Here is a 15,227-nt window from a genome sequence, read left to right on the forward strand (position 1 = left end):
ACATTCTGGGCTTTACATGAAGAGGCTTTTGGATTGAGTTGTTACTGGAATAAGTACACCACTGGAAATCTTAATTGTCAGTGGCCAGAAGACGGATCCTTTAAGTTAGACTAAAATTCCTAAATTAAAAAAAAAAAAAAAAAAAAATTTAGAGATGTCTTATACCAAACAACGGACGAGAAGATTAAATTAAAAGAAGGATACATAGGCTGGGCATGGTGGCTCACACCTGTTATCTCAGCACTTTGGGAGGCTGTGGTGGCAGATCATGAGGTCAAGAGATCGAGACCATCCTGGCTTACATGGTGAAACCCCGTCTCTACTAAAAATACAAATGTTATCCGGGCATGGTGGCGTGTGCCTGTAGTCCCAGCTACCCGGGAGGCTGAGACAGGAGAATCACTTGAACCCGGGAGGTGGAGGTTGCAGTGAGCCAAGATTGTGCCACTGCACTCCAGCCTGGTGACAGAGGACACTGTCTCAAGGAAAAAAAAAAAAGAAAGAAAGAAAGAAGGATACATAATAGGGTCATGGCTAGCCTTTAAAATTCTCTTGACTAAATTAAAGAGCAAAAATTCGACCTAAAACTTTTAAAGTCCTTTGTAAGAGATCGCCTGAGGGAATAACAATAAAAGCCATCCTGCCTTGTGGTCTATTAGTTAAAATTCCATGCTTTCAGCATCAAGGCCTGGGTTTGATACCCAGTCAGGGAGCCCTATTGGTTTGACATTTGTGTGACTTTTGACTTTTTGGGAGTGGTCATTCACTTCTTTGGAGACACCTCATACATCCTTGGTTAAGTCAGAACCTTGGTTAAGGCCTATTAATTTTACCAGGGAGTGTACTTTTGGTTAAAAAAAAAAAATCGGAAGTCCAGGCTTGGTGGCTCACGCCTGTAATCCCAGCACTTGAGAGGCTAAGGTGGGTGGATCATGAGGTCATGAGTTCAGGACCAGCCTGGCCAATATGGTGAAACCCTGTCTCTACTAAAAATATAAAAATTAGCCAGGGATGGTGGTGCACACCTGTAATCCTAGCTACTTGGGAGGCTGAGGCAGAAGAATCTCTTGAACCCGGGAGGCGGAGGTTGCAGTGAGCCGAGATTGTGCTCCTGCACTCCAGTCCGGGTGACAAAGCAAGAGTCTGTCTCAAACAAACAAACAAACAAAAAATCAAAGCCAGAAATATTAAGATCAGCTATTTGTCCCAGTTAAAATCTGATAATAAAAACTAAAGGGATTTTTAAAAAGCTCTATGGTTAAAGATCAGCTTAATTAAAAGTTGATATCTGAGCTGTGTATGTGTATGTGTGTGTGTGTTTGTGTGTGTCTTTCTGCTTTTTCTCTTTGGATCCTGTTTTTGGACATTGTTTTTCAGTGGACTAAAACTTTTTTTGTTTTTTTAATGTGCATGTCTCTCTGTTCCCTTCTTTTCTTAAAAATTGTTCTCCTATGCTGGGTGCCGTGGCTCACGCCTGTAAATCCCAGCACTTTGGGAGGCCAAGGCAGATGGAACACCTGAGGTCAGGAGTTCGAGACCAGCCTGACCAACATGGTGAAACCCCATCTCTGCTAAATGCAAAAAAATTAGTGGGGCGTGGTGACGCATGCTTGTAATCCCAGCTACTTGGGAGGCTGAGGCAGGAGAATCGCTTGAACCTGGGAGGTGGAGGTTGCAGTGAGCTGAGATTGTGACATTGCACTCCAGCTTGGGCAACAAGAGTTTTTTGAAACTCCATCTCAAACAAAAAAGATTGTTTTCCCATTTACTTTCACTTCTCCCTACTTCTCCTTCCTCTCTGCCATTTTTGGTACCACAGGAAATGATCTAGAGAAGACTTCTAACAGATCACACTCCTTCAGGAACTCAGCAGAAGTTTACTCTGAGTCCTCTGACTGCTTTCTGGGAGTCTTCTTTCCTTGCAGTTTCAAGCGTCGTAGGCAACCTCCTCTCAGGTCTAAAACTCTGCTCTCTTCTGTGTTGTGTTACCTGATCGCTTTGGCTTTTGACTAGAAATTATTTGATACTGTGAGAGAACTTGACTTTGGTGTATGTAATAGCGAGGCAAGAGAAACAGTGTTAGACATGGCCAACTATAGTTGTTTCCAATAAATGGTTGTTACTAAAGGGGGCTATTCATTTATTTGCACATTAGACAAGCAACGGTGCGGTTTAAACACCTAGAAAAATGTATTTGCAGCAAAGTGCCCAAAGTGTGTGGCCTGGTCTCCATGGTGCTTTCCTCTTTTGGGGGGGACCTGGGATTCAGTGAAAGCCTTGATTTTTTTTTTTTTTTTTATTATACTTCAAGTCCTGGGATGCATGTACAGAACGTGCAGGCTTGTTACATAGCTGTACATGTGCCACGGTGGTTTGCTGCATCCATCAACCCGTCATCTAGGTTTTGAGCCCCGCATACATTTGGTATTTCTCTTAATGCTATCCCTCCCCTTGCCCCCTATCCCCAGACAGGCCCTGGTATGTGATGTTCCCCTCCCTGTGTTCTCATTGTTCAACTCTCAGAAACCCTTGATTTTTAAACATCTAAATGCTTTGCCTTTTAACCGCGTCCACTTTTTTCATATTTAAATTATTAGGCCCTATAAACTAAACATACTTTGTTAGCCTTGTTCCTTAATGAGTTCTGTCCTGACCTCAGTGGTCTACTTGAAAAACACAGACTAAATTAAAAGCTACTTATCTAAATGAGATTGCTCTCTTTATGCAATCTTATGGTTAATTCCTAAGGAATCTTGGCATCCATTTTTAATCTTCCTTTGACACACCCAAGCTTCTTGAAAAATCAAGTTCTCTCTGTACTTTGAGATATAAATTTGCTACCTGTTTTCTCTGAAACTCAGAAAGGATTCTCCATATAAACCTTAAATTTTTCCATTTACAAAGGCATAGTTTGAATCTGTCTTTTTAGACTAGAGAGTTTTACCTGTCTTATGGCTAAAATTCTAAAATCAAAACAATGAAGTCTTTGTGTGCAGAGTGTATGCTATACCTTGTGTGTCTCTGTCCATACATGTATATGTATATATGCATTTCTAACTATACATGTTTAATACTGTCTACACATGGTACCACGATAATTTAAAAACAAATGAGTACTCATAAATTAAGGCCAAACGCTTTTCAAGTTCATGTGAATTTAGCAATCTTGGAGAAATAAAGATAGTTTTAGAATTATTGGTAAAATAAGATTGAAATGTCTTCAGAATTTTAATTTAGACATTTTTGTCTGAGTCTATTGATCAGGCAGGCTTACGGCCAAAAAGCTATTGCTTGAGATTTTTGATACTTCATTACTTTGTTTCTGAGTCTGTGTATCTTGATTTGAATCTTTCGATTCAGAGGTCTAGACAGATGCCCATGATGAGGCTCGGGGATGACACCTGGTCCATCTCTCCTATCCCAGGTATGCCTCCCCTGGTGGGAGATGCTGAGAGAAATTAGATTCTCCAGGCATTGTCTTTTGTCCTGGGCTCTGCATCTGATATGTAATTAAAATTACCTACTTCCTAGGTTTTTTACTAAGATAAAAGTTACTAATTATTAACACTATAATAACCACATGTAGTCAAAACTACTAGGTATAAGAGAAAAAATATGCAAAGTGTGTAAGGAAGTAGAGTATGTTTTTGGTAAGAAGGATTATAAAAAGGCATGTAAATTTGTGTGTCTGTGGTCTTTTTCTTTTCTTTTCTTTTCTTTTTTTTAGAGAGGGTGTTGCTTTGTCACCCAGGCTAGAGTATAGTGGTGTGATCACGGCTCATTGCAACCTTCACCTCTCAGGGTCAAGTGATCCTTCCAACTCAGCCTCCCAAGTAGCTGGGACTACAGGCTTGCCCCACCAAACTTGACTAATTAAAAAAATTTTTTTTGTACAGATGGGGTGCCCCTTTGTTGCCAAGGCTGGTTTCAAATTTCTGGGCTCAAAGTGGTCCCCTTGCCTTGGCCTCCAAAAGTGCTAGGATTACAGGCTTGAGCCACCACACCCAGCCTTGGTTTTTGTTAAAGTTATTTTGTCTAGTTTAGAGGTTTTAAGGATTGTTTTAAATTGAAGAAATTTTAAAAGTTGTAAGAGATTATAAAACTGATTGAAATTGTATGGATTTGTTTATAAACTTGTATTAAAATTAGCTTTAGCATTAATAATACATGAATACAAAGGTAAAATTTGGTTTTCTCCTTTGAATAATCTTTTAATGTAGTATTAATAAGAGGTAGTAAAAATTTTATTTACTTTTTGAGTAAGCTGCAAAAAAAAAAAAAAAAAAAAGAAGGGGAGAGGGGGGAGAGATGGATTCAGTTTGCCTCATGCTGTCCTTATTAGACCTTATGATTGTTTAAGAAACTGAGTCTCCTCTCTATGCTTTTTGAAATCTCTGAATTATTATTTTAGCTAAATGAATGTCTTATTTTACAGAGACCTGTGATCTTATTTTGTGATATCAAGTATTTTAAACTTTTGATGTTTGATAAACTTTCCAAAATCAAAATTCAAATGCTAAATTCAGTCTTTTTTACCTCAAACTACCTTTTGGAATATTAGAGCCCGTGGAAGTCCAATAAAAACATATACAGTTTATTTGGCATGTTCAAATCATACAGGAAGCATTGTCAAGTCTGAAATGTGTTTTACTTTGCAATATATTTATATAAATGTGGTATTAAGATGTGTTCTAAAATTGTATGAGATTCCTAAAATTCTGATATGTTTTAGCATATGTTATCAGTAGTATTTCATTATAATTATTATGTTAAATTGTTGTATGCTATAGAAATAACTGATTTTTCTTGTCAATTTTCTTTAACCATGCCAGTCTAAGACTTTTGTCATATACAGACAATCATTATTTCACTCTGACTCTTCTTAAAATGTGGTTTATAATCAGCTATAATCCAAAATTTGCTTCTTTATGGAAATTCATGGAAAGTACTTTTATAAGTACTCTTAAGTACAGGTTTCTAATAACTTTGGAGATTATACAATTTGATTAGGTAAAAATCCCAAAATTTTTAGGACTCTAATTAAAAAGCTGATGCATTCATGACAACTGGTAACCCAACATCAAGCAGAGCAAGAGTTAATTACATTGGTTAAAAGTAATAGAAAACTGAAATCATTTTAATGACTTTTTTTGTTTGAAACATTGCTGATTATTTTTCTTTTTTTTTTTTTTCAGAGTTAAAACACTTTTTTAGGGCTGTTTATATCTTACAACAGATTGAGTAAAGCATACTTTTGTGAACAAAATTTGAAGCATATTTCTACCTGCCTTCTTCAGAATTTAGAAACTATTTGTGAGCATTTTTAGTTTATAGGAATATAATGTTTTGTATAAGTTCAGGAAGAATATGTTTTCTTTTTTAACAGTACACAATTTCAGACACTGGTTATTTCATCAAGGGTTTGAGCGGAGTGGTATATTTTCAGAAATGTCCAGACTACTTTGAGGAATTGAGTTTGACTTTATAGAGCCAATAAAAAGCCTCTTGGAAAGGCTTGCCTGATACCTTGCCTGTGTGATTTCTTTACAAAGTTCCTGACCTGTGGTAAGTGAAGCAGCATTCCCGTCCTCTGGGTTGCAGACCAGCACGTGTCTGTCGTCTGTTAGGAACTGGGCCACATAGCAGGAGGCGAGCAGTGGGCAAGTGAGCATTACCACGTGAGCTCCACCTTCTGTCAGATCCGCAGTGGCATTAGATTCTCATAAGAACACGAATCCTATTGTGAACTGTTCAGGCAAGGGATCTAGGTTGTGTGTTCCTTATGAGAGGCTGACTAATGCCTGATGATCTGAGGAGGAGCAGCTTCATCCCAAAACCATTTCCCCCCCGTCCCCTGGTCCTTGGAAAAATTGTCTTCCAGGAAACCAGTCCCCGGTGCCGAAAAGGCTGGGGACTGCTTAAGTAAAGAATGTCACTTTCTGACAGGCCCAGGAATCTCAAGTTATTTTGGGACCCTGAGAAGAGAGAAATTCACCCAATTCATACAGGCATGTACAAGCACAAATAAATCTTTGATTTGGTTAACCTCAAGAAGCTTTTGAAAGTCTTATCTGAGATTCCTTATAAGGAAAGTCTCAGTAAAGCCAATTTCAAAAGACATTATATGGCCAATCACATTTTTGCTGTACTTTATGCAAATAATCAGACCAAGTATAATATATAATATGACTGAAACTTATTTTGCAAATAAATAAGGACTATGACTTGTCTTTGGTAGAAATGGGGAAGTGGAGAAAGAAAAATTATCTTTCAAAACAAAACTATACAGACACCTGTTGTTAGATTCTAACCTGATTCATTGTTTTTGAGTTTTTATTATTTGCCTATAGTTTGGACTGAATCTTGAATTCTTTCTTGGCTACAAGTCTCCTAGCTAAGGTTTTTATTTTTTTTCTTTCATTTTTTTCTGACCTGAAATCTCTAGAAATTAAAACTGTGCTTTTCATAAAGCCCTGCAGACTGAAGTTAGACAACTTAAATTTTGAGATAAATAACAGCCACTTACATGTAAACAACCTTCATGCCTGTTGATGTAGACTTCTCAAAGTTCACTTGAACCACAATTCAGAAGAATCTGTCATATTGCCATTGCATTCTGAAGATGCCTCAGAGACGCTAAAAAAATTAGTCTATAGACCGCTCTAGACATTTTTTAACCTTTGTTGTTTTTTTTTTCTATTTCCTTAGAAATACTTGATACCTAGTGTAGGGTATACTAGGTATAATACTTCTTATTAAAGATCTGTTTGTCTGCATCACCTATAGAGGCCTATTCCACCCTCAGTGTCACCTTCTGGAATGGGACACAGCGATTTAACTGAACCGATCTATTCTCAGGACTAAGAGACTGACTAAACAAGACGTGAGATAATATATTTAAATTACTTTTTTCTGTTTATCCCAATTTGTCTTTCCATTTTTTGTCTATTTCTATCTAACAACCTCTATTCCAAATCTCTCCAAAGCTATTAGTTTGGCTTTTAATATGTGAAATGCTTTTTAAGTTTCAAAGTGGGGATTGAAGTAAATAAAAAATATTTTACTCCAAAATATATTTCTTTAACATATTCTGAAGTGATCCCGAAAATGTGTCTTTCGTGGAGGAAATTTGCATCTGTAGATCTGTAGAGAATTTGCATTAATGTAGCCAGCCCTTCCCTTGTCCAGATCTAGGAAAGATTAACTGAGAGTTTGATACCTTTAAAGGACTGAAAATCAACATTCACCATCTAAATTCTCTGAGGGCTGCTGCCGATGAGGTTTCATGAACATAACAAGTCCACCTTTGCTAGCCAAGCCTCTTCCATTCTCTCTCCCATCACCTGCCTTGGAACGATTGATAAAACCTGGTTGTGGCCATGCTCTGAGTCTGCATTCTCTCTGTAACCTTAAGATGTTACATAAGCATCTGTACCTCCAGGGAGACTAGAGGTCTTCATTCTGAAGGTTCCCATGTGTAAATGTTAAATAAATTTGTGTGATTTTTCTCGTATTTATCAATCAGCCTCATGTCAGTGGCTGTTAGCAAAGCTCCAGGGGGCATTTGGCCCCTATACTAGGCAGCTGTGTCTAGACTTGACCTCAAATCAAGCAAAGCTTCCATAATTAGGTAGCAGTTTTACTTTTAACGTGAAGTGTTAACGTGAAACCCAGAAGATGAAAACCCACAAATAAACCTGCTCCAAAAGTAAATCCATCAACTACAAGCCCACTACAAGCATCTAATTTAATCTTCATAATACCTACAAGCATCTAATTTAATCTTCATAATACCTCTACATTATTACTGAAATGTACAAGCTGTAGAAAAATAAACTATCTTAACAGGAACAAGCTAATGAAGGAATGAAATAATCAGGATTTGGCTAAAGCATTTTGATTCCATAGCTAATGCTCTTTCTGCTGTGCATTTTCTCTCCTATGCTCCACGTTATCAGAATTCGAATAACGTACTTATTGCAAACAAAATGATGTGTATCACTTGAATGTGTCTTCGTCATAACACAGGGATTGTTATATATTTATGAAGGAGATTTAATATATTGACTAGGATTTTAACCCTTATCTGCATATTAATATTCAATGGTTAATTACATAGGAGTCTGAAAACAACTAAATCATTAATTTTGGAGAGTAAAGCAGAACTAGCACATTCTTTTGCTTTTTAACTATCATTTAAGTGATTTAACATTAATATACTATACTAATTGAATACATAGATGATTGAAAAAGTGAATTGATAAGCTAGGAAATCAAAAAGGGAACTTATAAGCAAGAATAGATTGATTACTCCATTGTGAAATGTTAATCAAATGCCTGCATATATTGTTACTTATTCAAATTGTACTCACAATTGGAATCAATTAGCCTCTGGAATTTGAAAGCCGGTTTCTACCAATCCGATCCATGGGGATACCAAATCGCCTTTTTGGATGATCTACTACTTTCCTGAAACAAACCAAGGAGGACATTGTTAAGCTAAAGTGCAAGTTATTGATCATTATTTTTGTTCTTTTATTTTATGGAGATCTGGGGGCTTTCTTTGGGACTTGGAATAAACATGATAGTTCTCACTCACCAGTACCCACTATATGCCAGACACTATCTCATATTTTCAACATCTGTGGGAGTAGATATTACTAGATATTATTAGCTCCATTTTACATATGAGGAAACTGAGGCTTAGAGAAGTTAACTTATCCAAATTCAAATAGACCAAACCAAAAGCCAGGTCTTATCAGCATACTAATCTGCCAACTAAGTGCTTTAGTTTGAGAAAATCCTTTCCCCCTTCAAATTGTATTTTCCTGTTATTTGGTGAAGATTAAACTGGAACAGTAGTTTTTCACAAACTTTGCTTCAGAATGGCTCATCTAAAGAAGGATGATGGTGGGAGAGGAAAGAGTATGATACTAAGACTGAATGTAGAGGTAAATGTGCCTCTCATGTCTTCCCTTAGACTTCACCCAGAGAAGCTTTGTATGTGGTAGTCGACATTTGCTTATATTCTCTTTGTTAAATACTGTTTGAAATAAATTAAACATCTTCATTATTAAAGCGAAGTATAAAAAATCCACACAGTACTACCAAAGGTCTAATATAACTTCCAGCTTATATTTTCTATAAATTACCCCTTTAAAAATAAGACGCATTTTAGAAACTTTTCAATTTGATTTGCTAATATTGTCATCACTTAGTTCTATCAAGCCAAAATCCTAACAAGAGAGGATCCAGAACTTTTGTTGTATAACCTTCACTGGCCGTGGGAATTAAGACCAGTGTGAATCTTTATGAAGAAAGAGACAGTGGGGAGAGTCTAAGAAGCCTATGTAAATCAGTGATTTATCTCATAGAAAAGGTAACTGGCTTAAAATAGTGTTAGGCTTACTGTTGACAAAATATACATGCAGAAAAGAGGGCAGAAAGGAGGGCATATTATAAAAGTATTAGACATGTACAGATTTTAAGTGTAGTAAATTCCCAGACCAAGAAACAGAACATTACCAGCAGACAAACACTTTTGTAATGAGAAATACACTTAAAAGGCTCTTCTCCCACCAAATGTAAGGAATTCTGCTGGAGTGCAGTGATGTGATCATGGCTTACTGCAGCCTCAAACTCCAGGGCTCAAGTGATCCTCTCACTTCAACCTCCTGAGTAGCTGGGACTATAAGTGTGTGCCACCATGTCTGATTAATTGTTTTGAATTCTTTGTAGAAATGGGAGTCTTGCCATGTTGCCCAGGCTCATCTCAAACTCCTGGGCACAAGGGATCCTTCATCTTGGCATCCTGAACTGCTGGAATTAAAGGTGTGAGCCACCGTGCCTGACCTGCTTCCATTTTTTGACCAATAGTGATATACTTCATTGCTTGAAAATCTCAGTGATGTAGGACATAGTGTCTCACAAGGAAACTTAATTTTCAGGAGTTTAAACAGTCAAGAAAATATTTGCTTCAGAACATTTTCAATAACTTTTTTAGTTCTTCTGTAATTCCTAGTATCATATTATTAAACTATGCTTATTTACCAATAATTACTTTATACTAGTTTAAACACTAAACATGAATGAAAACCTCAATGCCTTGGAGGCTTTTCTTATTATGATTTAATTGTTTTTTCTATTATAATTTACTGTGTATCTGCTATGTATAAGGTTCTTTTTGCGGCTATTCATGGGTGGAAGAAATGAGTCAGAAATAGCCTTTTCCCTCAAAAACCTATAACTGACTACTCTCAGATTGATGATGATTTAATGTAAATAGTAGAGGAAAATAATTATGCCAATTTTTTTCCTTAACTACATGGTCATATCAGTGCTCCTGATATTACTATGAAGTAAATAACTTAGTAAAGGTCTTGGAGGCCAGGCCGAGTGGCTCATGCCTATAATCCCAGCCTTGTGTGCATAGCACCAAGCACAGAATCTGGCACAGAGAAAGTATTAAGTAAATATTAATTGTCTTTAAGTACATTATTTTAATTAGAATTAATCAATGTTTATAGATATTTTTAACGTACAAGGTACAACAGTAAAAATCTCTCATGTGTTTCATACTTTCCAAGACTTTTTTTTTCCCCCTGAGTCAGAGTCTCATGCTGTCACCCAGGTTTGAGGGCAGTGGCACGATCTTGGCTCACTGCAACCTCAGCCTCTTGGATTCAAGCGATTCTCATGCCTCAGCCTCCCAAGTAGCTGGGATTACAGGAGCGTGCCACCACGCCCTGCTAATTTTTGTATTTTTAGTAGAGACAGGGTTTCATCATGTTGGCCAAGCTGATCTCAAACTCCTGACCTCAGGTGATCCACCCAGCTTGGCCTCCCAAAGTGCTGGGATTACCGGCCTGAGCCACCACACCCAGCCTACTAGTTCTTGAAAGCAAATGGGGATCTTGGTCCTGCCACTGTAAGGAACTGAGTTCTGCCAACAACGTGAAGGAGAGGAAGTGAAAAACCAATCCTCCCAGGTGTTTGAAGGACTTGTGAGAAAGGGAAGGAAACAGCAGCTGGGGAAAGCAGTCACATGATACCTGCACTGATTCCCCAAACTCCTTTTAGAAATAGACGTTGTCAGGAAAAAAATAATACATTTACTTTTTTTTTTTTTTTTTCTCTGAGACAGAGTTTCGCTCTTGTTGCCCAGGCTGGAGTGCAATGGCGCAATCTCGGTTCACTGCAACCTCTGCCTCCCGCGTTCAACCAATTCTCCTGCCTCAGCCTCCCGAGTAGCTAGGATTACAGGCACCTGCCACCACGCCCAGCTAATTTCTTGTATTTTTAGAAGAGATGGGGTTTCACTATGTTAGCCAGGCTGGTCTTGAACTCCTGACCTCAGGTGATCCACCCACCTTGGCCTCCCAAAGTCCTGGGATTACAGGTGTGAGCCACCACGCCTGGCCCCTTTTACTCTTTTAGAGATACATATGATTAAAACAACATCCTTTGGTCTCTCCTACCAAAATTTATTTTCTCAAAAATGAACCTAAATAAGTGAAAACGTGTTTTTCTTTTTTGCTTTACTGCAGTTGATCTTTCCCTGCTCAATCAAATAAGACGCAGCTACGGTATAGTGGAAAGCAAAATAAATTCTGTTTTACTTCCTTTCTTTCCCTTTTCCCCATTCTCTCCTCACCTTCTTTCCCCCAGATTTGATCCAAAATGTATTAGAAACCAGGAGATGGAGGATTTGGGTTCTACTTGATTCTTTTACTTACTGATAGTATGACCCTCTGCAAGTCTGTTATTCTAAGCTACTCTTTCCTTTTTGATAACATTCAGATAATACTTGCTATGCCCGTCTTCTGGAGCTGTTTATTCACTTAACAAACTTATTTGTTAAGTGATATTTGAATGTTTCATGCACTACCATGTGTTACACGGACTTAACCATGTGTTATGTGTTGTTCTCTGCATTGGTGTTACGATGGTGAACAAGACAAAGGTTACCTCTCAGGGTTCACATTTTACATTGAAAAGAGCTAATGAGGTAACACATGTAAAAACATTTCCTGCATTTCAACTGATACTAATTTTTCCTGCCAGGCTAGTCCAGTGGTTTTCAATTTGTAATTATTTCTGTAGATAAAAAGCTTTATAAAAGACAGCAATATCTGAAAAGTAAAGAATTGTCCCGGTAAAAAAGTATCCCTCTTACTCCATATATAGTGGCCACTGACAGACCTTCCAGAAACACTGTAGGTTCCTCAAAGCGAGTTTAAGTGAAAACTACTGGTCAACTGGATAAAATAGTAACTCATGGTTTTACTCTAGCAATAAATTCATAATTACTTCGATTCATCTTATCAAGTTGGAGATTGGTTGTAAATGCTTACAGATATCTGGAAATCAAATAAGAAGAATAAATACAACAAATATACATATATAAATCAATTCACTTTTAAATTTTTAGTACTAATACAAAATAAAAATAATTTTCATAAAGCACATAATCAGAAACTGTAACAGCCTGGTGAAATACTTTCTATACAATCTATTTCCATCAGAAGTGAGACAGCAAGCTAGTAGTAATTTTAACATTTTTGCTGATATGAAATATCTATGTATATATAACGGTACTATATTCTAAAACACATTCACTGGCATGAATATAGTGGATGAAAAATTAACGTTAGCTAGAAAATCTAATCTTAAAACCAAAAGGCAAAGTCGTACTTTTTGACTATCTAGTCCCTCTTGTGACAAAATGATGGTATGACATGGCTTATATGATATATGCATTTAAAACAACCCACGTTTTCCATTCTGAAATATTCTGTAAGTAAAGTAGTTTAAGGATATAGAATATTTATCAAACTAATATGATGAAAATGATTAGATTGTTTATTTTAAATGCAACTTTAATTTTCACATGAAAATCTAAACTTCCTATGTGAAACAAGATTTTCTTTAACATTTATAGTCTTGTTTAACTCCATTTCTAAAGGTATTTTACATTCTAAAAACCAGCAGTTGGAAAAATTGTATTTAAACTTTTTATTGAGAATCACTTCACACATAACAGAGTCTATACATGTATCTGTGTTCAATTTAAAGAGAGTAAAAATAGCCCTACTCCCAGCAGCAGCATAAGAGAGAGAGCATTACCAGTACTTGAGTAATTCCGGTATTCCTCCTCCCAAACTGCAACTGTTGCATGGCTCAGTCCCAGAGTAATCTATAGACTAAATTTTGGTCTAATAATTCCCTTGATTTTCCTCATAATCTCAGAATCTATATGTATTCTTCAAAAATCTGTTGTTTACTTGACAGTTCCAGAATTTCACTTAAAAGGAATTGAGTACTACAAACAACGTACATCATTGTGACTCTAGTTAATAACGTTGATATTAACATGCTAATAATGTAAATATTAATTATTATGTTGTTAATGAGGTTAATAATAATAATAATCACCAAAACAAAAAACGAAAAACGGTCACTGTCAGGTGATAGATATGTGATTGTGGTATCATTTCACAATGTGTACATGTAGCAAAACATCATGCTATACACCCTAAATATATACAGTTTATATGTCAATCATAGCTCCATCAAGCTGGGACAAAAATTATGTATGAATTCTTCTCTACTTCTTTCAGCAAATATTATGTGTTTTGAGATTTTTCCAAGCTGACATGTGGAGCTGTAGTTCCTTTGTTTTACTGCTATGTAATATTTCTTTTCTTTTCTTTTTTTTTTTTTTTTTTGAGACGGAGTCTTGCTCTGTCACCCAGGCTAGAGTTCAGTGGCGCGATCTCGGCTCACTGCCAACTCCACTTCCCAGGTTCACGCCATTCTCCTGCCTCAGCCTCCTGAGTAGCTGGGACTACAGGCGCCTGCCACAGGCCTGGCTAATTTTTTAGTAGAGATGGGGTTTCACCGTGTTAGTCAGGATGGTCTCCATCTCCTGACCTTGTGATCCGCCCATCTTGGCCTCCCAAAGTAATGGGATTACGGGCTTGAGCCACTGCACCCAGCCACTGCTGTATAATATTTCATTGCATGAATACACAACCATTTGTTTATCCATCCTACTGTAGATGGAAATTCGAGGTTTTTCCTCTATTTGTTGTTGTTATGTACTGTTCGGCTGTACATGCCTTTGGTGTTCATGTAAGGATTCCTCTACTGTATATTCCCAGTAGTAGAAATGACAGCTATGCCTATACTTAATTTTATTCCATAGTGTCATATTATTTTTCAAAGTTATTGTATGAATTTACGAACCCAAGAGCAGTGTATGATAGTTCCTATCATTTCAAATTTATGCCAATCCTTGTGTTCTGGGATTTTTAATTTTGCTAGCCTAATGCTTTGGTAATCATATATCATTGTGGTTTTAATTTACTTTCCCTGAATATTAGTGATGTTGCTCAGCTTTTCATTTGTTTATTGGCCACTTGGATTTCTTCTTTTGAAAGTGCCTGTTTGAATCTGCTTCCTGTTTTTCTATTTTTTTTTCTTTTCTTTTAAACATTTATCTGTAGGAGGGCTTTGAATACTCTGAATATTAGACTTTGAGAGTTATAAATTTCAAATATCTTCTCCCATCTGTGATTCATCTTCTTTATTGTGATTTTTAAAAAAATATTTGATGTTGTTTTAAAACATCAATATTTTTGCATCTCATGTAATAAATCACCTCTACCCTAATATTATGAAGATATTCTCCTATGTCATAAAATATTTTTGTAGGTTTGCCTCTCACATTTCAGTTTTTAATACGTTGAAATTAATTTGTGCAAGGCACAGTGGCTCATATCTGTACTATTAGCTACTTGGGAGATTGAGGAGGGAGTATCCCTTGAGTCCAGAAGTTCAGATCAGATTGAGCAATATAGCGAGACCCCATCTCAAAACAAAACAAACAAGAACAAATTTAATTTGTATTTATGGGGTGAGTGAAAATCATGTTTCTTTTTAAAAAAATCTATATTCATGCCTAATGATTCAGAAATTTTAGATTCAGCTTGTCAAGTTCCATAGAATATCCTATCGCTATTCTGACTAGAATTGTATTAAATCCAGGTATAATTCATTTAGGGGGGAATTGAAATCATTATGATATTGATTCTTACTATCCAAGATCATTTATTTAGAGTGTTTTTAACATCTTCAAATAAATTGTTAAAATTTTCTCCAGAGACCTTTTTGTTGTTGTAAGTGGCATCATTTAAGAATATATGTTGTAGGCATTTTTAACAGTG

General features: G+C 36.6%; 1 protein-coding gene across 1 annotated transcript in view; it reads right to left on the bottom strand.

Moving 5' to 3' along the window:
* Nucleotides 1-15,227, bottom strand: part of OSTN (osteocrin) — a 57,832-nt gene that overhangs the window by 5,315 nt on the left and 37,290 nt on the right. Inside the window, exon 4 of the mRNA XM_005545403.5 lies at nucleotides 8,373-8,469. Within this exon, the coding sequence (XP_005545460.1) occupies nucleotides 8,385-8,469 (85 nt within the window). The 3' untranslated portion in view covers nucleotides 8,373-8,384. The remainder of the gene's footprint in view (nucleotides 1-8,372; nucleotides 8,470-15,227) is intronic.

This window comes from Macaca fascicularis, chromosome 2 (assembly GCF_037993035.2).
Source record: "Macaca fascicularis isolate 582-1 chromosome 2, T2T-MFA8v1.1".
NCBI classification, from domain to species: Eukaryota; Metazoa; Chordata; class Mammalia; order Primates; family Cercopithecidae; genus Macaca; species Macaca fascicularis.